A 25,711-nucleotide genomic window follows, 5' to 3' on the forward strand; every position below is an offset into this window, starting at 1 on the left:
GGCACTCCAAGCTATCTCGGCTTGTCTAACCGAGATTAATGCGGTCACACGTACTTCTGCTCCGCAGGTTGCGTCTTGACTTCTCAGGCGTCGGTGTTTTCTTCATACGCCATGAATGCAGTCCTAGACTCTGCTAGCCGTACAGTGGTCGCATCCGCTAATTCTGTGGCAGTCCGCAGAACCATGTGGCTGCGCGAATGGAAGGCAGACTCGGCTTCCAAGGGATTCCTAACCGGTTTGCCGTTTTCTGGCGACCGATTGTTTGGAGAACGATTGGATGAGAGGGAAAGGACTCCTCCTTCCCCAGTCCAGACCGAAGCGACCTCAGCAACGTAAGATACAATCGAGGTTTCGGTCCTTTCGCCCCTCCGCCAAGTCCCAATCCTCTTCGTCCAATAGGCCAGAGAAAGGTCAGAGGAACTCCTACGCGTGGCGGTCTAAGTCACGCCCCCAAAAGGCGGCCGGAGGCACTGCCTCCAAGGCGGCCTCCTCATGACTCTTGGCATCCCCGAACCGCATCCTCGGTCGGTGGCAGGCTCTCCCGCTCTGAACACAGAAGGAGTTGTGATTCCCGTCCCCCCTCAGGAACAGGGGCGCGGCTTTTACTCCAACTTGTTCGTGGTGCCAAAGAAGGACGGTTCATTCCGTCCCGTTCTGGACCTCAAACTGCTCAACAGACATGTGAGAACCAGACGGTTCAGGATGGAATCTCTCCGCTCGGTCATCGCTTCGATGTCACAGGGAGACTTTTTCGCATCGATCGACATCAAAGATGCTTATCTCCATGTGCCGATCGCACCCGAACATCAACGCTTCTTGCGTTTCGCCATAGGGGACGAACACCTTCAGTTCGTGGCATTGCCTTTCGGCTTGGCGACAGCCCCACGGGTTTTCACCAAAGTCATGGCATCCGTTGTGGCGGTCCTACACTCCCAAGGCCACTCGGTGATTCCCTACTTAGACGATCTCCTAGTCAGGGCACCGTCTCGGGAGGCGTGTCAACACAGCCTTACCGTCGCTCTGGAGACTCTCCAGCAGTTCGGGTGGATCATCAACTTTCCAAAATCCAAGTTGACACCGACCCAGTCATTGGCCTACCTCGGGATGGAGTTTCATACTCAGTCAGCGGTAGTCAAGCTACCACTGGACAAACAGCTTTCTCTGCAAGCAGGGGTGCAATCTCTTCTTCAGAGTCAGTCACACCCATTGAGGCGCCTCATGCACTTCCTAGGGAAGATGGTGGCAGCGATGGAGGCAGTGCCCTTCGCGCAATTTCATCTACGCCCACTCCAATGGGACATTGTCCACAAGTGGGACAAGAGATCGACATCCCTCGACAAGAATGTCTCTTTCCCTGGCAACCAAGACGTCTCTTCAGTGGTGGCTTCTTCCCATTTCTCTATCGCAGGGAAAATCCTTCCTGCCCCCAACCTGGGCTGTGGTCACCACGGACGCGAGCCTGTCAGGGTGGGGAGCAGTGTTTCTCCACCACAGGGCTCAGGGGACCTGGACTCCGAGGGAGTCTTCCCTTCAGATCAATGTTCTGGAGATAAGGGCAGTGTATCTAGCCCTATTGGCGTTCCATCACTGGCGGGAGGGCAGGCAGATCCGTATCCAGTCGGACAACGCCACTGCAGTCTACATCAATCACCAGGGCGGCACTCGCAGTAGTCATGCCTTCCAGGAAGTCCGGCGGATTCTGCAGTGGGTGGAAGCCACAGCATCCACCATCTCCGCAGTTCACAGAGCTCTGGCGGCGGATGCATTAGTACAGGATTGGTCGCAGTTTCAACTACCTTATGTGTTTCCTCCTCTGGCGATGCTACCCAGAGTATTACGCAAGATCAGGTTCGACTGCCGCCGCGCCATTCTCGTCGCTCCAGACTGGCCAAGGCGGTCGTGGTACCCGGATCTGTGGCAACTCACGGTGGGTCAACCGTGGGCCCTTCCAGACCGCACAGACTTGCTGTCACAAGGGCCGTTTTTCCATCTGAATTCTGCGGCCCTCAACCTGACTGTGTGGCCATTGAGTCCTGGCTCCTAGCATCGTCAGGGTTATCTCAGGATGTCATTGCCACTATGAGACAAGGCAGGAAACCGACGTCCGCCAAGATCTATTACAGGACTTGGCGGATATTCTTGTCCTGGTGCTCTGTGAATGGGTTTACTCCCTGGCCTTTTGCCTTACCCATTTTTCTTTCCTTCCTTCAATCTGGAATGGACAAAGGTTTGTCACTAAGCTCTCTCAAGGGACAAGTATCGGTGCTCTCAGTATTTTTTCACAGGCGCCTGGCCAGGCTCCCGCAGGTCCGCACGTTCCTGTAAGGAGTATGCCACATAGTCCCACCTTACAAGCGCCCACCAGAGCCCTGGGACCTTTACAGGGTGCTAACGGCTCTTCAGAAACCACCTTTCGAGCCGCTGCGAGATGTCTCCTTATCACGTCTTTCGCAGAAGGTGGCATTTCTAGTGTCAGTCACATCACTCCGAAGAGTGTCGGATCTTGCAGCGCTGTCATGCAAAACCCCCTTCCTGGTTTTTCACCAGAATAAGGTGGTTCTGCGTCCTGTCCCGGATTTTCTCCCTACGGTGGTATCTCCTTTTCATCTCAATCAGGATATCACCTTACCTTCTTTTTGCCCTAATCCAATTCACCGATGTGAAAAGGATTTGCACTCATTAGATCTGGTGAGAGCACTCCGGTACTACGTGTCTCGCACAGCGCCCCTGCGCCGTTCAGAGGCGCTCTTTGTACTTGTCGCCGGTCAGCGTAAGAGTTCGCAGGCTTCCAAGTCAACCTTGGCTCGGTGGATCAAGGAACCGATTCTTGAAGCTTACCGTTCTTCGGGGCTTCCGCTTCCTTCAGGGCTGAAAGCCCATTCTACCAGAGCCGTGGGTGCGTCCTGGGCATTGCGGCACCGGGCGACTGCTCAGAAGGTGTCAGGCAGCTACCTGGTCTAGCCTGCACACTTTCACGAAACATTATCAGGTGCATACCTATGCTTCGGCAGATGCCAGTCTAGGTAGGCGAGTCCTTCAGGCGGCGGTTGCCCACCTGTAAGAGGGAGCCGTGTCGGCTCTATTTATCGAGGTATTCTTTTACCTACCCAGGGACTGCTTTTGGACGTCCCAATTGTCTGGGTCTCCCAATGGAGCGACAAAGAAGGGAATTTTGTTTACTTACCGTAAATTCCTTTTCTTCTAGCTCCAATTGGGAGACCCAGCACCCGCCCCTGTTCCCTTCGGGCTTGTTGTTCAATTGTTTCTTTGGTTTCAGTTCTCCGAACATCCTTCGGATTGAATTTACCTTAGACCAATTTATAAGTTTCCTCCTTCCTGCTCTTGCACCAAAACTGAGGCGCCCGTGAGGCACGGGAGGGTGTATAGGCAGAGGGGAGGGGTTACACTTTTGAGTGTAATACTTTGTGTGGCTTCCGGAGGCAGAAGCTATACACCCAATTGTCTGGGTCTCCCAATTGGAGCTAGAAGAAAAGGAATTTACGGTAAGTAAACAAAATTCCCTTCATTATTTATTTATTTATTTTCTTTCTAAATTTTTTTTTCTTTGTCGCTCCTAATTGGGAGACCCAGACAATTGGGTGTATAGCTACTGCCTCCGGAGGCCACACAAAGTATTACACTTAAAAGTGTAAGGCCCCTCCCCTTCTGGCTATACACCCTCCCGTGGGATCACGGGCTCCTCAGTTTTCATGCTTTGTGCGAAGGAGGCACACATACACGCATAGCTCCACTGTTTAGTCAGCAGCAGCTGCTGACTATGTCGGATGGAAGAAAAGAGGGCCCATATGGGGCCCCCAGCATGCTCCCTTCTCACCCCACTTTTGTCGGCGGTGTTTGTTAAGGTTGAGGTACCCATTGCGGGTACAGAGGCTGGAGCCCACATGCTGCATCCTTCCCCATCCCCCTTAGGGCTCTGGGTGAAGTGGGATTTACCGGTCTCCAGGCACAGAGACCGTGCTCCGTCCACAGCCCCTGGGGAATCTGCTGGATATGGAGCGGAGTATCGTCAGGGACAGGGCCCTGCTACGCCAAGGTACTCTGTGTCCCCGTACAGTCCGCGCGCACACTGCAGCATTGCTGGGTGTGTTAGTGTGCCGGGGACAACAGCGCTGCGCGCTGGTGCCATTCCTATCTACAGCTTTGCTGAGAGGGGACATGTATTTGAAACTGCCGCGCGGCCGCTGTTGTCAGTTTTTTCGCTGCGGCGCGGCTGGGACTTGTGGTACGCCGGGGACTTCCGCGCTGGCCGTGCATATATCACGGCCGCGCTTATTACTCGAGTCCCCGGCTTTTGCGGCCTAGTTTCGCTTCGTTTCCGCCCCCAGGCCTGCCAGTCAGGGAAAGGGCGGGACGCTGTACAGAACGTCAGCGCAGAGGGCTGGAGTCTGCTTTGCATACTCCAGCCCTCACACTGGGCACAGTGGGACGCCAGTTTCCCGCACTTTGTTTGAGCCACGCCCACGATCCACCTCTCTTCACAGGACGCCGGCAGCCATTCCTGTGTGCAGTCTGAGCTGGAGAGAGGAGACTGGGAGACCCAGACACGGGATTCTGGTGCCCACACACCCGCTTTTCAGCGGGCGGTAAGCTGCCCTCAAGGGCTGACCCCCACTGGTGCCGAAGTGTATATTGTATTTTATGCTTGCAGCTTTACATTGCACTGTACGGTCGCTGGGGATCCTCTGCTATATACCCTCCTAGATTTCTCAGAGGACACAACAGCATGTCGACCGCAAAAAGCAAAGGTGCCAAGGCACAGGCTTTCTATGCTGCTTGTACCGCTTGTGGGGCTGTTCTACCGGCAGGTTCCACTGACCCCCACTGTGTGCAGTGCTCGGCCCCTATGGCACTTGCTCGGCCGGGGCCTCTGCTGGAGGTGACCCAGGCAGAACCTCCTGTAAATACTGTCCAGGTGACAGGGACGGAGTTTGCAGTCTTTGCTGACAGATTGTCTGTGACTATGACTAAAATTCTTGAAACATTGCAGTCTAGACCAGTACCTCAGGCCATGGACACTGTTAACTCATTGCTCCCTGGTCCCCCTCAGTCGGAACAGCTCCGGGATCCGGGGGTGTCTCTTGCATCCCAGGGTGATGGCTCTGACACGGACGACAGTCCCAGACAGCCGAAACGAGCTCGCTATGAGCGGCCCTCGACTTCATCACACTGGTCAGGGTCCCAGCAGGACTCTCTGTATGATGAGGCGGAGATAGCTGATCAGGATTCTGATCCTGAGACCGCTCTCAATTTGGATACACCAGATGGTGACGCCATAGTGAATGATCTTATAGCGTTCATCAATAAAATGTTGGACATTTCTCCCCCTGCTCCTCCTGTGGAGGAGACAGCTTCACAGCAGGAGAAATTCCATTTCAGGTATCCCAAGCGTAAATTAAGTGTATTTCTGGACCACTCTGACTTTAGAGAGGCAATCCAGAAACACCACGCTTATCCGGATAAGCGTTTTTCCAAGCGGCTTAAGGATACACGTTATCCTTTTCCCCCAGACGTGGTCAAGGGCTGGACCCAGTGTCCCAAGGTGGATCCTCCAATCTCCAGGCTTGCAGCTAGATCCTTAGTTGCAGTGGAAGATGGGGCGGCACTTAAAGATGCCACTGACAGGCAGATGGAGCTCTGGTTGAAATCCATCTATGAAGCTATCGGCGCGTCGTTTGCTCCAGCATTCGCAGCCGTATGGGCACTCCAAGCTATTTCAGCTGGTCTTACACAGATTGACACGGTCACACGTACATCTGCTCCGCAGGTGGCACCCTTAACCTCTCAAATGTCTGCATTTGCGTCTTACGCGATCAATGCTGTCCTAGACTCTACGAGCCGTACGGCAGTGACGTCCGCCAACTCCGTAGTTTTACGCAGAGCCTTGTGGTTAAGAGAATGGAAGGCAGATTCTGCTTCCAAAAAGTGTTTAACCAGTTTGCCATTTTCTCGTGACCGACTGTTTGGGGAGCGCTTAGATGAAATCATTAAACACTCCAAGGGTAAAGATTCATCTTTACCTCAGCCCAGACAAAATAAACCCCAACAGAGGAGGGGTCAGTCTGGTTTTCGGTCCTTTCGAGGCTCAGGCAGGTCCCAATTCTCCTCGTCCAAAAGGACTCAAAAGGATCAGAGGAGCTCAGATTCTTGGCGAACTCAGTCACGCCCAAAAAAGACAGCCGGAAGACCCGCTACCAAGGCGGCTTCCTCATGACTTTCGGCCTCCTCTCTCCGCATCCTCGGTCGGTGGCAGGCTCTCCCGCTTTGGCGACATTTGGCTGCCACAGGTCACAGACCGTTGGGTGAGAGACATTCTGTCTCACGGGTACAGGATAGAGTTCAGCTCTCGTCCTCCAACTCGCTTCTTCAGAACTTCTCCACCTCCCGACCGAGCCGATGCTCTGCGGCTAGCGGTGTCCACTCTAAAAGCGGAAGGAGTGGTGACCCCCGTTCCTCTTCTGGAACAAGGTCACGGTTTTTACTCCAATTTGTTTGTGGTGCCAAAAAAGGACAGGTCTTTCCGTCCTGTTCTGGACCTAAAACTGCTCAACAAGCATGTGAAAACCAGGCGGTTCCGGATGGAATCCCTCCGTTCCGTCATCGCCTCAATGTCTCAAGGAGATTTCCTAGCATCAATAGACATCAAAGATGCTTATCTCCACGTGCCGATTGCTCCAGAGCACCAGCGTTTTCTACGCTTCGTTATAGGAGACGAACACCTTCAGTTCGTAGCCCTGCCTTTCGGTTTGGCGACAGCTCCAAGGGTCTTCACCAAGGTCATGGCAGCAGTAGTAGCAGTCCTGCACTCTCAGGGTCACTCGGTGATCCCTTATTTGGACGATCTACTTGTCAAGGCACCCTCTCAAGAGGCATGCCAAAACAGCCTGAACGTTGCGCTGGAGACTCTCCAGAGTTTCGGGTGGATCATCAATTTTTCAAAGTCAAATCTCACCCCGACCCAATCGATAACATACCTTGGCATGGAGTTTCATACTCTCTCAGCGATAGTGATGCTTCCGCTGGACAAACAGCGTTCACTACAGACAGGGGTGCAATCTCTCCTTCAAGGCCAGTCACACCCCTTGAGACGCCTCATGCACTTCCTAGGGAAGATGGTAGCAGCAATGGAGGCAGTCCCTTTCGCGCAGTTTCATCTGCGTCCACTACAATGGGACATTCTCCGTCAATGGGACGGGAAGTCGACGTCCCTCGACAGGAACGTCTCCCTTTCTCAGGCGGCCAAGGAATCTCTTCAGTGGTGGCTTCTTCCCACCTCATTGTCAAAGGGAAAGTCCTTCCTACCCCCATCCTGGGCGGTGGTCACGACGGACGCGAGCCTGTCAGGGTGGGGAGCGGTTTTTCTCCACCACAGGGCTCAGGGTACGTGGACTCAGCAAGAGTCCACCCTTCAGATCAATGTTCTAGAAATCAGAGCAGTGTATCTTGCCCTCCAGGCCTTCCAGCAGTGGCTGGAAGGCAAGCAGATCCGAATTCAGTAGGACAACTCCACAGCGGTAGCATACATCAACCACCAAGGTGGCACACGCAGTCGGCAAGCCTTCCAGGAAGTCCGACGGATTCTAACGTGGGTGGAAGACACGGCTTCCACCATTTCCGCAGTTCACATCCCTGGCGTGGAAAACTGGGAAGCAGACTTCCTCAGTCGCCAGGGTATGGACGCAGGGGAATGGTCCCTTCACCCGGACGTGTTTCAGGAGATCTGTCGCCGCTGGGGGATGCCGGACGTCGACCTGATGGCGTCACGGTACAACAACAAGGTCCCGGCTTTCATGGCACGGTCTCACGATCACCGAGCTCTGGCGGCAGACGCCTTAGTTCAAGATTGGTCGCAATTCCGGCTACCTTATGTGTTCCCACCTCTGGCATTGTTACCCAGAGTGCTGCGCAAGATCAGGGCCGACTGCCGTCGCGCCATCCTCGTCGCTCCAGACTGGCCGAGGAGATCGTGGTACCCAGATCTGTGGCACCTCACGGTAGGCCAACCATGGGCACTACCAGAACGACCAGACTTGCTATCTCAAGGGCCGTTTTTCCACCTGAATTCTGCGGCCCTGAACCTGACTGTGTGGCCATTGAGTCCTGGATCCTAGCGTCTTCAGGATTATCTCGAAATGTTATTACCACCATGAGACAGGCTAGAAAACCATCCTCCGCCAAGATCTACCACAGGACGTGGAAGATATTCTTATCTTGGTGCGCGGCTCAGGGAGTTCCTCCCTGGCCTTTTGCATTGCCTACTTTTCTTTCCTTCCTGCAATCCGGGTTGGAAAAAGGTTTGTCGCTCAGCTCCCTTAAAGGACAAGTCTCAGCGCTATCTGTATTTTTTCAGAAACGCCTAGCACGACTTACTCAGGTGCGCACGTTCCTGCAAGGAGTTGGTCATATCGTCCCTCCTTACAAGCGGCCGTTAGAGCCCTGGGATCTGAACAAGGTTCTAATTGCTCTCCAGAAGCCGCCTTTCGAGCCTATGAAGGATGTTTCCCTTTCTCGTCTTTCACAGAAAGTGGCTTTTCTAGTAGCGGTCACGTCTCTTCGGAGAGTGTCCGAGCTAGCGGCGCTCTCATGCAAATCTCCCTTCCTGGTGTTTCACCAGGACAAGGTGGTTCTACGTCCGGTTCCTGAGTTTCTCCCTAAGGTGGTATCCCCCTTTCATCTCAATCAGAATGTCACATTACCTTCCTTGTGTCCTCATCCAGTTCATCAATTTGAGAAAGGTTTGCATTTGTTGGATCTGGTCAGAGCACTCAGGATCTACATTTCCCGCACGGCGCCCTTACGCCGCTCGGATGCACTCTTTGTCCTTGTCGCTGGTCAGCGTAAAGGGTCGCAAGCTTCCAAATCCACCCTGGCTCGGTGGATCAAGGAACCAATTCTTGAAACCTACCGTTCTGCGGGGCTTCCGGTTCCTTCAGGGCTGAAGGCCCATTCTACCAGAGCCGTGGGTGCTCCTGGGCATTACGGCACCAGGCTACGGCTCAGCAGGTGTGCCAGGCGGCTACCTGGTCGAGTCTGCACACCTTTACCAAGCATTATCAGGTGCATACCTACGCTTCGGCGGACGCCAGCCTAGGTAGACAAGTCCTTCAGGCGGCGGTTGCCCACCTGTAGGACAGGGCTGTTTGACGGCCCTATCACGAGGTATTCTTTTACCCACCCAGGGACTGCTTTTGGACGTCCCAATTGTCTGGGTCTCCCAATTAGGAGCGAAAAAGAAGGGAATTTTGTTTACTTACCGTAAATTCCTTTTCTTCTAGCTCCAATTGGGAGACCCAGCACCCGCCCTGTTTTCTTAGGGATTTTTGTTTTTTTCGAGTACACATGTTGTTCATGTTGAATGGTTTCAGTTCTCCGATGTTTCTTCGGATTGAATTTGTCTTTAAACCTGTTATTGGCTTTCCTCCTTGCTTTTGCACTAAAACTGAGGAGCCCGTGATCCCACGGGGAGGGTGTATAGCCAGAAGGGGAGGGGCCTTACACTTTTTAGTGTAATACTTTGTGTGGCCTCCGGAGGCAGTAGCTATACACCCAATTGTCTGGGTCTCCCAATTGGAGCTAGAAGAAAAGGAATTTACGGTAAGTAAACAAAATTCCCTTCTTTCCCATTTGGGCAGATATGATGGGGATACGATGGGGGATGGAGACAGGGGATACCGATGGGGGACGGAGACAGGGAATATATTTTATGTAAAATATATTTTATGTATTAGTTTTGTTTGTGTTTTTTGTTTAGTTTTATGTTTGCCATTATAGGCAGTGTAGTCAGATGTTACTGGAATGGCACCTTTTAAAAAAAATATGCTAAATTTTAGCACAAGGGTCCTCCATCTATTTTGGTGCAAATTTTGTGACCTCTCAAAGGAACGTGGCTTCTTGGCGAAAAGTCATGAAACCTAGTGAAGATAAAGAGCATTTTTGATTTTGCAGGGGAAAAAAAATCAACAAATGCTACGATTTATAAAAAAAAAAACCCACACAAATTATACATCAGGGCCTTAGGTTTTTTTTTGATCTTTTTACTATTGTAGGATTAATGGTATTTTTTTTTTTTGTTTTGTTTTTTTTGCAGTCTGCTTTAGTTATGGAATTTTTGTTTTTCTTCATAGGCTTTTCTTGATTTGGGAATTCAAAAACTGCAGAAAAAAAAATAATAAAAAAGCCATCAAATTCCGGGAACATAGCATTTAGTACATACATTTTTAAAAAGTGTGAGGAGGAGGAGGCGTTAGCTAAGTGATTGCACTAATAGAGGAGAGCCGATGCCGGGAAATTCTCAAGTGTCAGCAGAAGAATCCAGGTGGCGGGCACCGCGTGTGTGTCCTGTGGATGGAGAGCGGCCGCTGACAGATCCTTATTTCTCTATTGACAGAATTCCTTTGAGACTCTATGGGGAGGAGGCACAATCCATTTAATTACAGGCAAATTGCTTCTGCTTGCAAAGTGAGGGCGTAGTAACTGCTCTGATACACATCAGCGGCGACAAATGGGGATACCCACCTTCTTTGTCTTTGAATAGTGCCCCCTGACAATCATCTGATCAGTGCTACCTGTTGTAGAGATCACCTTGTTGAGAAAATAAAGTATATATCCTGCACTGCCTCCGCAGGACAAATGGAGTATTACACATGCCAGGTCCTCCAGACTGAGATTGGGGTCCCGAATTGTTTCTCACCCCCTGATTATGAAAGAATTTTGGTTCTCTGACCCCGACAACCCCTTTTTAATGTGTCCGTAAACATTTGCTGTTCTCGGACCATTCTCTGTAATGTCGGAGGAATCCACACTTGAGCCTGACTTTAGTCTGTCCCTGTTTTCTGTATGCCAGGCACGAGAAGCTCCGGTGGCATTGCACTGACAGAAGTGCTAGCCCTTCTAATACCTCGGGGCCTCTCCGTCAGGTCATGTTCCCGCGGGGGGTCTCGGGTTACTGTTCCAATGCTACACTTTGGATCGGCTCCGAGACGTCATCAATATTCATCCCATCTTTTTTCAGCAGATGGTCTTAATAATTAAAAAGCAAGCGCTCTAGCTTGCACCTTGACATTGAAGGCATAGCTGAATTCAGTAGGTCTCATTACAATGTGCTAATCCTGCCGGGGGTATAAATGTCATGATTAAAGCCTGAAGTGTCAGTGCAGCCATCGCAGGTGCCAGTGTTATTCACAAAGTGTTTTGACAACCGTAATTGTCACTTAGCTGAATGATTGATGTGCAGGAAATAAGCGCTCGCGCACGTATATGTCAGTTCGGGCTGTAATTGCATCTGAATGTATGGATATTAATAGCCACCTGCTCCCATTTAGAACTGCTGACTGCACACAGTACTTATTACACGCAGTTAGTGGAGCAGCATCTTTGTTGCTGCAGATCAGTGTCCACCACCCACTAGTTTGCCGTCCACCTGTCACGCTATAAAATCCATAACTTCACCTTAGGACTATACGTTACATTAGTCCAGGACGCCATAGAGGTGTCCACCCCAACAGGGTCCAGTTTACAAACCAAATACCTGCTGATACCGTGGGCATGATGCTACACGCATGGTGGTCTTAACGTTTCCTATTCTTCTTAAAGGGAATCATCTGAGAGCAGCAGAACGTAGAGACAGAGACCCTGATTCCAGCAATGTCACTTTCTAGGCTGCCTAGTGTAGTTTTGATAAAATCAGTTTAATCAGCAGTAGATTATCATTACAGGACTACTTGGCGTGCTGCAGGTAGTCCAGCATATTCATGAGCTAGACCTGCAGTAGGGAAAACATTGATTTTATCACAATGACAGCACGCAGCTCAGTAAGTGACACATCGCTGGAACTTTCTCTTTTTCTCTCTTTCTCTCTCTTTCTCTTTCTCTCTTTCTTTCTCTCTTTCTCTCTTTCTCTTTCGCTCTCTTTCGCTCTCTTTCGCTCTCTTTCGCGCTCTTTCGCGCTCTTTCGCGCTCTTTCGCGCTCTTTCGCGCTCTTTCGCGCTCTTTCGCGCTCTTTCGCGCTCTTTCGCGCTCTTTCGCGCTCTTTCGCGCTCTTTCGCGCTCTTTCGCGCTCTCTCGCGCTCTCTCTCGCGCTCTCTCTCGCGCTCTCTCTCGCGCTCTCTCTCGCGCTCTCTCTCGCGCTCTCTCTCGCGCTCTCTCTCGCGCTCTCTCTCGCGCTCTCTCTCGCTCGCTCTCGCGCTCGCTCTCGCGCGCGCTCTCGCGCTCTCTCTCGCGCTCTCGCGCTCTCTCTCGCGCTCTCGCGCTCTCTCTCGCGCTCTCGCGCGCGCTCTCGCGCTCTCTCTCGCGCTCTCGCGCTCTCTCTCGCGCTCTCGCGCTCTCGCGCTCTCTCTCGCGCTCTCGCGCTCTCTCTCGCGCTCTCGCGCGCTCTCGCTCGCTCGCTCGCTCGCGCTCTCGCTCGCTCGCTCTCGCTCTCGCTCTCTCTCTCGCTCGCTCTCGCTCTCGCTCTCGCTCTCTCTCTCGCTCGCTCTCGCTCTCTCATATCCTGGCGACAGATCCCCTCTAACGCTACATATTATGTGCACAGTAATATACTTACTGATTGCTGTCATCTTCCGCTCTCAGCGCTGTTCATGTGCTCTTCTGCACCAATGTGACCACCTGGATCACGCCGGGTCTTCTGTCATTTTCTAAATGAAAACCTATCAGACTCGCATCAAGGCTATAATAGGATTACATTCAGTAAGTGATTTGGGTCCACACAGAAGACTCTGTATGACGCTGCTGGGGTCGGCCACGACGCAGCAAAAAATGAGACTACGGCAATCATTACATATCTTAAAGGGAATCTATTGCTATATAATTTGACAGCAGCATGATGTAGGGGCAGAGACCCTGATTTTATGTGTCACTTAGTTTACTAGGTGCAGCAGTCGTGATACAATCACAGTTTTCTCTGCTGCAGTTCTCTGAATGCTGAGCTGTGTATAGCTCTGCCCACAACTATGATTGGCAGCTTTCTGTGTACACTGTATATTGGCAAAAAGCTGCTAATCAGTGGTGGGGGTGGGACTGGACAAGGAATCTCATCAGTAGTCTAAACCATACCTTAGCCTATTAAAAGGGCAGATTGCTGACCTGTATTCATGCACATTCCTTCTTTAAATATGTGTATAATATATACCACTGAGCCAATGACACAGAACAGTTTGGCATGGAGACGTGAAAACGAGACATTCCCTTTAAGGATTTAAAATCAAAGTTGTCACGAACCACCGGGGGGGTCACTCAGAAATCCCCCGCGCTGGCTACCAGTACGTCACAATCGGGGGGTAACAAGTGGGGGTCACCCCTCCTTTATACCTCCCGACCGACAGACAGAGCACGTGATGCGCTCTCTAGCGCCCCTCTTATAGTCAGGCCAATTATGGAATTGCCCGACAATAAGCAAGGAGGCCGCTATACTACTTATGCCGATTATTGAAGGGTCCCCGGTGAGAGTAGGGTATATATTCCCCCGACCTCCGCGGGCGGAATATATAAAACCTCCCCGAATCTCACTGGCCTCCCCACAATAATCCTTGGCACAACTCGCTGCCACCAACCGCTTCACGGTAACTATTAGCCGAACACACAGACGTGGGATTCAAGATCGAGATAACAGAACAGCCCAAGATTAATTATATAATTTAATCAGCCTAAAGCACACTAGAAACTACAATATATACAATAGGAGATCTACAGAATATACATATGTCAGAGTACAGTTACAGATAAAGCATGGTTTACAAACAGGCATACACAGTTCCAGCAGTTACCTTGTGCGTCTGGCCACAGGGGGGCGCTGTAGACCAGGTTTCTAGGATCCTTCCCACAGATGTTTCCTACACGTGACCCCCAGCGAAAGAACACTGGAAAATGGCCGAAGTAGGGTTATCAACCTGGGCAAATCCAGGTCCCCTCCTACCTTAGTGACCTCAGAGGGAGCACTGCTCCACCCCTGGCTGGAGTTATGGACAATATCCACAACATGGAGTATGGGCCATAACTTTGCCTGGGAGCGTCGTAGGCGGACGCCGACGCTCTCATTGTGACAGTTATGAATTTAGCTACAGAACGAGAGGACTCATGACTTGTCTACTAGTTCCCCATTGGCTGATATCACGCCTGGGGTACTTCCCAAGCTCCCGCTCCCATAAAAAAGGTGTGCCAGCATCGTCCGCATGCGAAAACACCATTTTTATGGTTGCCACATTTATCGGAAATATGGCTTGCGAGATATGAACCATATTTTACTGGAGTCATTCTGTCTGGATACTTCCAAGCTTGCTAATTAGATAGCAGCCCCTACCACAGGGTCACGGCAGGGAGTCATCCTGTGTCCATTGTTCCCACATCATCTAATCTCCATATCACAGGAGATGGCCATGGAGGTGTAAGTGGAACACAGACCAGTTCCTTTGACACCTATCTGCTAAACAAACCGTTTATCCCTGTGGTAAATTTTCTGATTGAAGGAGTTGTGTGAAGGAAAGGGGGGGTGACACCAGGAGAGGGCTTCCTGACATAACTTGAATATCATGATTTATCGTCATATCTCCGGATTTACCTCACAAAAGTCTTCACTGTTTTAAGGCATACCTGTCCTTTCAGAAATAAAAATCTGTATTATATAACTTGTATCCTGCATTCTCCTCCTCCTAGTTGTCTCTGAGCTAGTGGGTGGTGTCCAACTTCTGTGTTGTTTTCCATACACAGCATACACAGACATGATGATGGCTCTCCTATCTCTATATATCACATGTACAGGAGCATAGAGGTCATTATCTAGCAATACTGAGCAGTGTAGCTGTGAATCCATCCCCAGGGTATGGAAAACTCTCACTTTGCCTTAGGCAGCTGCAGTCTGATCTCTCACTATGCTGGCAGTCTGCTTTGTTTGGATCAGGATTTTTTTTTTTTCTTCTTGCAGAGTTCATGATTTGTTCAGGAGGCAAGGAAAGAAATGGCTCTTAAGTGGATAAAGAAGCAGATTTGACTGATTAAATACAGTGTGTCCACCCATATCCTGTCCACCGCCATTAACTTGAGAACGGCGGCAGCTATAGGCATAGAAGTGGTGTCTAGGTATAGTAAAGTATCCGTGCGCTACGCAATGAAACCACCTATAGTGCCACCTGGTGGAAAACAACGGAGTTAGCATTTTTATCTCGAAAACGGAACGAGAAAGTGAATTACAAAGTTGTAGGGCATCATCAATTCAATACGAAACGACACCTTGCATACAGAAATGCTATGATTAGAACGTGTAAAACTCACAAGGCTGCGGACGTGAAGCGATACCTCATGGAGACCTTCCTACAAGTCATTGGGTATGGTGGCTGTGTGGGTGGCCTCTACGCTCACCTGACCTGACCCCATTGGACTTCTTTCTGTTAGGTCACATCAAACAGCAGGTGTATGCGACCCCTCCACCAACATTGCAGGACCTACGACGACGTATCACAGATGCTTGTGCAAACGTGTCACCTACCATATTGCACAGCGTGCAGCAAGATACAGTATGCTGTGCAGAGGCCAGATGTGCATTGCAGCTGACAGGGGCCACTTTTAAGCATCAAAGCTATGAGTGCCATATGCGTGACCAGCATTCAATGTTTTTGGGGGGGGGTCATGGGTTTCATATCAGAGAGAGTAGTAGATTGAGGGTTTTCCAGCCGCGCCAATGACCAGCCGATATTAAGGTAGTAGATTAATGTTTCTTTTTATTCCATATACAGGTCAACACGTTTCGGAAGGCACCCTTTCCTTCTTCAGGACCAAATGTCCGGAGTGGGCTTAAATTCCCTCAATCAAAATGGCTCCTGCGCCGCGGACACAAATCACACATATAATTGCTCCTCTCTTCCTCCTGGCTTTCATATCAGCATTTCTGTATGCAAGGTGTCAATTCGTATTGTATTGATGATGCCCTACAAATTTTTAATTCACCTTTTCTTCAGCGCTCTATTGGGAGACCCAGACGATTGGGGTATAGCTACTGCCTCCGGAGGCCACACAAAGCACTACACTAAAAAGTGCAAGGCCCCTCCCCTTCTGGCTATACCCCCCCGTGGTATCACGGGTTCTCCAGTTTTCAAGCTTTGTGCGAAGGAGGTCAGACATCCATGCATAGCTCCACAGATTTTAGTCAGCAGTAGCTGCTGACTATTTCGGATGGAAGAAAAGAGGGCCCATATAGGGCCCCCAGCATGCTCCCTTCTCACCCGTTGATGGTGTTGTAAGGTTGAGGTACCTATTGCTGGTACGGAGGCTGGAGCCCACATGCTGTTTTCCTTCCACATCCCCCTGAGGGGCTCTGAGGAAGTGGGATCCTGCCGGCCTCAAAGCTCTGACGCCGGGCTCCATCCACAGACCCATTTGAACCTGCTGGATACGGAGCTGGAGTACCGTTCAGGGACATGGCCCTGCACCATTACAGGTACTCTGTGTCCCCGTACACACAGGCACAGCACACTCCAGACTTGCTGGGTGTGCTAGTGCGCCGGGGACAGTAAAGGGTTACAGTCACTGCAGCTTTGCTGAGTGACTTTGTGTATTGGGAACTACCGCGCCGGACGCTCCGGGAGCGGCGGCGCGGCTGGGACTTGTAGTTCGCCGGGGACTGGGCGCCGACCGTGCTTTTACGGCGGCGGCGCTTATAAATCCAGTCCCCGGCTTCTGCGGCCTAGTGCCGCTTCGTTCCCGCCCCCTCCCTGTCACTCAGGGAAGGGGACAGACGCTGAGCAATCAGCAGCGCCGAGGGCTGGAGCCTTATTTACATGCTCCAGCCCTCTCACTGCACACTGTCGGACGCCGGATTCCCGCTCTGACTTGGGGCACGCCCACGGCCCGCCCCTCCTCACACGAGCTGGGGAAGACGCCGGCAGCCATTACTGCAGTCCGAGCTCGGACTTTCGGCAACCAGGCAGGACGGTGGCGACCATACACCCGCTTATAGGCGGGCGGTAAGCGGCACACATAGTGCTGACCCCAATATATACTGCAGTGTGTACATGTGTATTTTAACTGCATAGGTCGCTATATGCCCGCTTGGAGAGCGACACATCAGCAGCAGGAAAGCAGGTGTGCTAAGGCACAGGCTTTCTAGGCTGCTTGTATTGCACGTACTGAAGTGTTCATTTGTGTTTATGCTTGTATGCTATACACTGCACTGTACAGTCGCTAGTCTTAGCTATATTCTCCTGGAATGGCTAGACTACAGCAGCAGAAAACCAAGGGTGCTGGGGCACAGGTTTTTTCTATGCTGCTTGTATTGCATGGGCTGCAGTGTGCATTTGTACTTGTGCTTGTATGCTATACATTGCACTGTATGGTCACTCTTCTGGGCTATATTCCCCTAGATGACTAGTCTACAGCAGCAGAAGAGCAGAGGTGCCAGGGCACAGGCTTCTATGCCGCTTGTATTGCTTGTGCTGCAGTGTTCATTTGTACTTTATGCTTGTATGCTATACATTGCACTGTACGGTCACCAATCTTGGCTATATACTTCTAGATGGCTAGTCGGCAGCGGCAAAAAAGCAACACAGATTTTCAGTGCTGTTTTTACTACATGGGATGCTGTTCATGACACCGTCCCATTGTGTGCATGCTCCCCTATAAACAACAATCAGGTCCACACAGCAAATATACGTGTGATCATACTCAATTTATTAAATGTTACAAAAACATACATATAAAATTGTGACAATGCAAATTCATAGATAGAAGCTACACAGATATGGAATAGGGAAAGAGTCGCACTACTCAGGGTGACCACACGGGACCAGTGCACTCCGCAGACACAAATGTATAATGGTAGATTATCTATGGGCTCTGATTAACATTGAGGGTACTGGTGGTATCAATACACACATAGTTAATTAAGGTTCATCATCCCTTGTTAAACCGAGATCCTCAGAATTGCGCTATCACTCAGCCGTCTCTATTAATCAGCTATTGTGCCCCTACACTGATACAGGACTATAGTGATAAGTTACCTGCAGCCATGTGTCTTTTCGGTATGCACCTGCCCGTGTAGCCACTCCCACCTCGACGCGCGTTTCACCGCTTCCGGTTTCGTCAGGAGGCATGATGCCTCCTGACGAAACCGGAAGCGGTGAAACGCGCGTCGAGGTGGGAGTGGCTACACGGGCAGGTGCATACCGAAAAGACACATGGCTGCAGGTAACTTATCACTATAGTCCTGTATCAGTGTAGGGGCACAATAGATGATTAATAGAGACGGCTGAGTGATAGCGCAATTCTGAGGATCTCGGTTTAACAAGGGATGATGAACCTTAATTAACTATGTGTGTATTGATACCACCAGTACCCTCAATGTTAATCAGAGCCCATAGATAATCTACCATTATACATTTGTGTCTGCGGAGTGCACTGGTCCCGTGTGGTCACCCTGAGTAGTGCGACTCTTTCCCTATTCCATATCTGTGTAGCTTCTATCTATGAATTTGCATTGTCACAATTTTATATGTATGTTTTTGTAACATTTAATAAATTGAGTATGATCACACGTATATTTGCTGTGTGGACCTGATTGTTGTTTATAGGATATTTTATTCCCAGGGACACGTTGTATGACATATATGAGGCTAATTATAGGTTGTATGTGTGCATGCTCCCCTGTAGCACTTCGTCTGCCGGGGTCTCTAGCACTTCGTCTGCCGGGGTCTCTACTAGTCGTGGCCAAAGAAACCACCTGTCATCCCTGTCCAAGGACAGGGACGGAGTTGCAGTTTCGACAGATATATTGTCATAAGATAGAGACTTGCAGTCCAGACAGGCCATGGGCAATCGTCCTGACCAACCTCATTTGGAACGGGGGGGTCCCAGGAGGACTCTCTGTATGATAAGGCAGCTCTCCAGGACTTTGATCCTGACATCGCTATCAATCCGGATACACCGGATGGTAACGCCATACGGAATGATCCTATAGCGTCCATCAATGGAAGGTTGGATCTTTCTCCCTCAGCTCCCCCAGTGGAGGAGTCAGCTTCACAGCAGGAGAAGTCCCTTTTCAGTATCTCAAACGGATATTGAGTATTTTTCTGGCCACGCTGACTTCAGAGAAGCAGTCCAGAAACACCACGCTTACCAGATAAGCGTCTTCTCCAAACGTTTTTAAGATACACGTTATCCCTTTTCCCCTGACGTGGTCAAGCGCTGGGCCCAGGGTCCAAAGGTGGATTCTCCAATCTCCAGGCTTGCGTCTAGAGCCATAGTTGCACTGGAGATGGGGCTTCACTTAAAGATGCCATTCACAGACAGATGGACTCTGGTTGAAATCTGTCTAGGAGGCTATCGGCGTGTCGGTTGCTCCGGCATTCACAGCCGTATAGGCAACCTAACCTTTTCAGCTGTTCTTGCGCAGCTGGCCTTGAGCACATGTACATCTGTACCGCAGAGGCGTCCGTAACTCCGCAATGTCTGCACTGCGACTTACCCTATTAATGCTGTCCTAAAAGTACAGTCGAGGTTTCGGTCCTTCCCAAGCTCGGGCAGGTCCCAATTGTCCTCGTGCAAAAGGGCTACAAAACCTCAGACGGGCTCAGATTCCGGCCGGGCTCAATCACGCCCAAGGAAGGCAGCCGGAGGAACCGCTACCAAGGCGGTCTCCTCATGACTCTCAGCTCTCTCTCTCTCTCCGCATCCGCGGTTGATGGCAGACTCCCCCGCCTTTGGCGACATTTAGCTGCCACAGGTCACAGACCGGTGGGTGACGGACATTGTGCTCACGTGCACAGGACAGTGTTCTGTTCTCGTCCTCCGACTCCATTCTTCAGAACGGCCCCACCTCCCCACCGAGCAGATGCCCTGCTGCAGGCGGTGGACGCTCTAAGAGCAGAAGGAGTGGTGATCCCTGTCCCCCCTCAGGAACGAGGGCGAGGGTTTGTACTCCAATCTCTTTGTGGCTCCAAAAAAGGACGGCTCCTTCCGTCCTGTTCTGGACCTAAAACTGCTCAATAAGCATGCGAACGCCAGGCGGTTCCGGATGGAATCCCTCCGATCCGTCATTACCTCAATGTCTCGAGGAGACTTCCTTGCCTCAACAGACATCAAAGATGCCTATCTCCACGTGCCAATTGCTACGGAGCACCAACGTTTTCTACGTTTTGTGATAGGAGACGACCATCTTCAGTTCGTAGCTCTGCCATTCGGTCTGGCGACAGCCCCACGGGTGTTCACCAAGGTCATGGCAGCAGTGGTAGCAGTCTTGCACTCTCAGGGACACCCGGTGATCCCTTACTTGGACGATCTACTCGTCAAAGCACCCTCCCTCGAGGCATGACAACGCAGCCTGAATGTTACGCTGGAGACTCTCCAGACTTTCGGGTGGATCATCAATTTGGCAAGGTCAAATCGGTCACCGACTCAATCACTAACGTATCTCGGCATGGAGTTCACACTCTATCAGCGATAGTGAAGCTTCCGCTGAACAAGCAGCGTTCACTGCAAACAGAGGTGCAGTCTCTCCTTCAAGGCCAGTCGCACCCCTTAAGGCGCCTCATGCACTTCCTAGGGAAGATGGTGGCAGCCATGGAGGCAGTTCCCTTTGCGCAGTTTCATCTGCGCCAACTGCAAGGGGACATTCTCCGCCAATGGGACGGGCAGTCAACCTCCCTGGACAGGAAAGTCTCCCTTTCCCAGACGGCCAAGGACTCTCTGCAATGGTGGCTTATTCCCACCTCATTGTCACAGTGAAGATCCTTCCTACCCCCATCCTGGGCAGTGGTCACGACAGATACGAGTCTGTCAGGGTGGGGAGCAGTTTGTCTCCGCCACAGGGCTCAGGGGACGTGGACTCAGCAGGAGTCCACCCTTCAGATCAATGTTCTGGAAATCGGGGCAGGGTATCTTACCCTACTAGCTTTCCAGCAGTGGCTAGAAAGAGAGCAGATCCGAATCCAGTCGGACAACTCCACAGCGGTGGCATACATCAACCACCAAGGAGGGACGCGCAGTCGGCAAGCCTTCCAGGAAGTCCGGCGAATCCTCATGTGGGTGGAGGACACAGCATCCACCATATCCGCAGTTCACATCCCGGGCGTAGAAAACTGGGAAGCAGACTTCCTCAGTCGCCAGGGTATGGACGCAGGGGAATGGTCCCTTCACCCGGACGTGTTTCAGGAAATCTGTCGCCGCTGGGGGGTGCCGGACGTCGACCTAATGGCGTCTCGGCACAACAACAAGGTCCCGGCATTTATGGCACGATCGCGCGATCACAGAGCTCTGGCGGCAGACGCCTTAGTGCAAGATTGGTCGCAGTTCCGGCTCACATATGTGTTTCCACCTCTGGCACTCTTGCCCAGAGTACTGCGCAAAAAATCAGATCCGATTGCAGCCGCGTCATACTCGTCGCCCCAGACTGGCCGAGGAGATCGTGGTACCCGGATCTGTGGCATCTCACGGTCGGCCGACCGTGGTCACTACCAGGCTGGCCAGACTTACTGTCCCAAGGGCCGTTTTTCCATCGGAATTCTGCGGCCCTGAACCTGACTGTGTGGCCATTGAGTCCTGGATCCTAGCGTCTTCAGGATTATCCCAAGGGGTCGTTGCCACCATGAAACAGGCTAGGAAGTCCACCTCTGCTAAGATCTACCACAGAACGTGGAAGATTTTCTTAACCTGGTGCTCGGCTCAGGGAGTGTCTCCCTGGCCATTTGCATTGCCTACTTTTCTTTCCTTCCTGCAATCGGGGTTAGAAAAGGGCTTGTCGCTCGGCTTCCTTAAGGGGGAAGTCTCGGCACTATCCGTGTTTTTTCAGAAGCGTCTAGCACGTCTTTCTAAGGTGCGCACGTTCCTACAGGGGGTCTGTCATATCGTACCCCCGTACAAGCGGCCGTTAGATCCATGGGATCTCAACAGGGTATTAGTTGCTCTCCAGAAGCCGCCTTTCGAGCCTCTGAAGGAAGTTTCCTTTCTCGCCTGTCACAGAAGGTGGCGTTTCTCGTTGCGATCACATCGCTTCGGCGAGTGTCTGAGCTGGCAGCTCTGTCATCCAAGGCTCCCTTCCTGGTGTTCCACCAGGACAAGGTAGTGCTGCGCCCCATTCCGGAGTTTCTCCCTAAGGTCGTATCCTCATTTCATCTTAATCAGGATATATCCTTGCCTTCCTTTTGTCCTCATCCGGTTCACCGGTATGAAAAGGACTTACGTTTGTTAGATCTGGTGAGAGCACTCAGACTCTACATTTCCCGCACGGCGCCCATGCGCCGTTCCGATGCACTTTTTGTCCTTGTCGCTGGTCCGCGCAAGGGGTTGCAGGCTTCTAAAGCCACCCTGGCTCGATGGATCAAAGAACCAATTCTAGAGGCCTACCGTTCTGCGGGGCTTCCGGTTCCTTCAGGGCTAAAAGCCCACTCAACCAGAGCCGTGGGTGCGTCCTGGGCATTACGACACCAGGCTTCGGCTCAACAAGTGTACCAGGCAGCTACCTGGTCCAGTCTGCACACTTTCACCAAGCATTATCAGGTGCATACCTATGCTTCGGCGGATGCCAGCTTAGGTAGAAGAGTCCTGCAGGCGGCAGTGACACCCCCGTAGGGGAGGGCTGTTTTGCAGCCCTAACATGAGGTATTTCTTTACCCACCCAGGGACAGCTTTTGGACGTCCCAATCGTCTGGGTCTCCCAATAGAGCGCTGAAGAAGAAGGGAATTTTGTTACTTACCGTAAATTCCTTTTCTTCTAGCTCTTATTGGGAGACCCAGCACCCGCCCTGTTGTCCTTCGGGATGTTTTTGTTGTTTGCGGGTACACATGTTGTTCATGTTGAACGGTTTTTTCAGTTCTCCGACGTTATTCGGAGTTAATTTGTTTAAACCAGTTATTGGCTTCCTCCTTCTTGCTTTGGCACTAAAACTGGAGAACCCGTGATACCACGGGGGGGTATAGCCAGAAGGGGAGGGGCCTTGCACTTTTTAGTGTAGTGCTTTGTGTGGCCTCCGGAGGCAGTAGCTATACCCCAATCGTCTGGGTCTCCCAATAAGAGCTAGAAGAAAAGGAATTTACGGTAAGTAACAAAATTCCCTTCTTTTTTTTCCCTCTCTCGTTCCGTTTTCGAGATAAAAATGCTAACTCCGTTGTTTTCCACCAGGTGGCGCTATAGTTGGTTTCATTGCGTAGCGCATGGACACTTTACTATACCTAGACACCACTTCTATGCCTATAGCTGCCGCCGTTCTCAAGTTAATGGCGGTGGACCGGATATGGGTGGACACATTGTATATTACAAAGTTTATTATATTTGTAATATTGATATATACAAACCTTGTTAAAAACCCAGTGACGTACAATAAAATCATAGTTAAATTGTATTTGTTTTCCAGCATTTCACGCCTAATATCCATTTTTTCTTTTCAATTCTCATTTACAGATGAAATCAAGAAGCTTTGTGCAACGCAATTCAACAACATCTTCTTCCTGGACTAACGGAGCGGATGATTGACCACGTCTCTGAGCCGGCCTGTGACCGCCGCTGTGTTCAGCATGGACAGAATATCGGTCATATTATTGACTGGAATGACTGTTGTAAGGCAATACTTGCCTTGTAAGAAGCCACTTTCTACCTGTACACTCGGCCATCAGACCATTTTTAGATTTTAATTATTTATCGGCGCTCGACCCGGATCGTCTTCATTTCATTTCTGTTACATTGCTATGACTGCGGCTAATAAACCCACTAATCATTCTTATACTTTTAATTGTCCGCCCTCGGCTCCTCTGTTTCCTGTAAGTCCTCCTATGCTCTGGGAAGTTTCTGAAGGTGGGAGGTTAAGTAGGGTCTGTTTTGTGCCACCTGAGCAGGAGAGGTGGTAAATGTATAGATGGGACCCCCATGACCAAGAGTAAGGTATGGATGTCTGGGACCCCCACGACCAAGAGTAATGTATGGATGTTAAGAACCCCCACGACCAAGAGTAATGTATAGATGTTAGGAACCCCCACGACCAAGAGTAAGGTATGGATGTTTGGGACCCCTTTGACCAAGAGAAATGTATGGATGTTTGGTACCCCCACGACCAAGAGAAATGTATGGATGTTTGGGACCCCCATGACCAAGAGAAATGTATGGATGTTAGGGACCCCCATGACCAAGACTAATATATGGATGTTAGGGACCCCCACGACCAAGAGAAATGTATGGATGTTTGGTACCCCCATGACTAAGAGAAATGTATGGATGTTAGGGACCCCCATGACCAAGACTAATATATATGGATGTTTGGGACCCCCATGACTAAGAGTAATGTATGGATGTTTGGTACCCCCACGACCAAGAGTAATGTATGGATGTTTGGGACACCCTCGACCAAGAGTAATGTATGGATGTTTGGAACCCCCATGACCAAGAGTCTGTAACACTGGTGGTCACGCTTGCACACTGTCTCCCCATTTATACATCACACTTTGGGACCCTTGTACTCTGATCTCAGGCAGCCGGATCGACTAGGTCCCATTATTGGTTGATTGTCGGAATCTGCGTGGGTTGAAAAGATGAGACACCTTTTTAAATACCTTTTGGTTTTCCCATACATCCAGCAGTGTACAGAACTCGCAGTAGAATATGGACTACAGAAAGTTACGCAGCAGGTAATAGTCATCTGAAGAACATTAAGGAATATCTGTTGATTGCCCCTGTAAAAGAGTGAAGACCTTTCCCCAAAATAAGTAGTTCCTGATGGGAAAATGTACAAACCTAACATGGCCGAAAAGTTTGATCCCATGAATGATCGTTGAAGATGATGTGTAACCAGGTTTTACAATACAAACTACTTATTTATTAGATCTTAGACCCAATTGTGGCTGGTGTGCCTACTTTAAAAATCCATGTCTGAGTGGTTTATAATGGCCATAAAATGCTTTAAAGCACCACTCCAGCTTTTTTTTTTTTTTATTACTACACTGCTGGTATTCCGCTTTTAATGTAAGCCTCTTATTCCCTGTCTTATACTCGCCTTCCAGTGGCTTCATCTGCTTCCACCACCGCTCCGGTCGGTCTCCTGTGATTTGTGTTCTGTCGGCAGCTCCAGTTTTTCATAGTGTTTCAATGTAAGTCTATGAGAGCCTTGTTGTGGCTCTCATAGAGTTGCATTAGAGGTGGTTGACGTAACTTCTGACTTCCAGCCAGTCAGAAGTTACGGGCACAAGATGGTACCATGGAGCCTCGTCTGTAAGATGGGACGCTGACGGAAGGTGATTATTTGCCAGAGGGTAGGGGGCTTAGATTTAAAGCACTATTCTAGCACTGAAAAAAAAAACTACTGGAGTGATACTTTTAAAGGTTATTCTCAATTCTCCACCCACCTATCCTGACTGACAACTCCTCAGTAACCCTCCACCGTGCTGAGATCTCACATTGGTCAGTACGAGGTGCTGCTCTCAGGCTGGGTGAATGGAGACTTGGAGACACTTCGTGAGCCATGTCATTCTTTAGCTGGACTCAGGAAATGCTCCTTTTAAATATAAGGCTTATACAGCCATTGTGACAAATTCATAGTAAATACACCAGAGTCATCAGGTCCAACATCTGTGTAATGATATATGCAGCTTGTATTCTGAAATATGGTAATCAATTTGCCTTAAAGGTAGGGTCTCACGTTTTTTTATTTTTGTATTAATAGTGATTATGAAATCAAGTAATTTTAACACAAAAATATACTCACTGTTTGTTTTTGTTTTTATTTAATTCTAG

General features: G+C 50.4%; 1 protein-coding gene across 1 annotated transcript in view; it reads left to right on the plus strand.

Moving 5' to 3' along the window:
• The window catches only part of CCZ1 (CCZ1 vacuolar protein trafficking and biogenesis associated), a 149,051-nt gene extending 125,331 nt beyond the window's left edge, over positions 1–23,720 (plus strand). The window contains exon 16 of the mRNA XM_075319172.1: positions 23,393–23,720. Within this exon, the coding sequence (XP_075175287.1) occupies positions 23,393–23,448 (56 nt within the window). The 3' untranslated portion in view covers positions 23,449–23,720. The remainder of the gene's footprint in view (positions 1–23,392) is intronic.
• Positions 23,721–25,711: the final 1,991 nt, after the last annotated feature.

The sequence above is a fragment of the Anomaloglossus baeobatrachus genome, chromosome 7 (genome assembly GCF_048569485.1).
Source record: "Anomaloglossus baeobatrachus isolate aAnoBae1 chromosome 7, aAnoBae1.hap1, whole genome shotgun sequence".
NCBI classification, from domain to species: Eukaryota; Metazoa; Chordata; class Amphibia; order Anura; family Aromobatidae; genus Anomaloglossus; species Anomaloglossus baeobatrachus.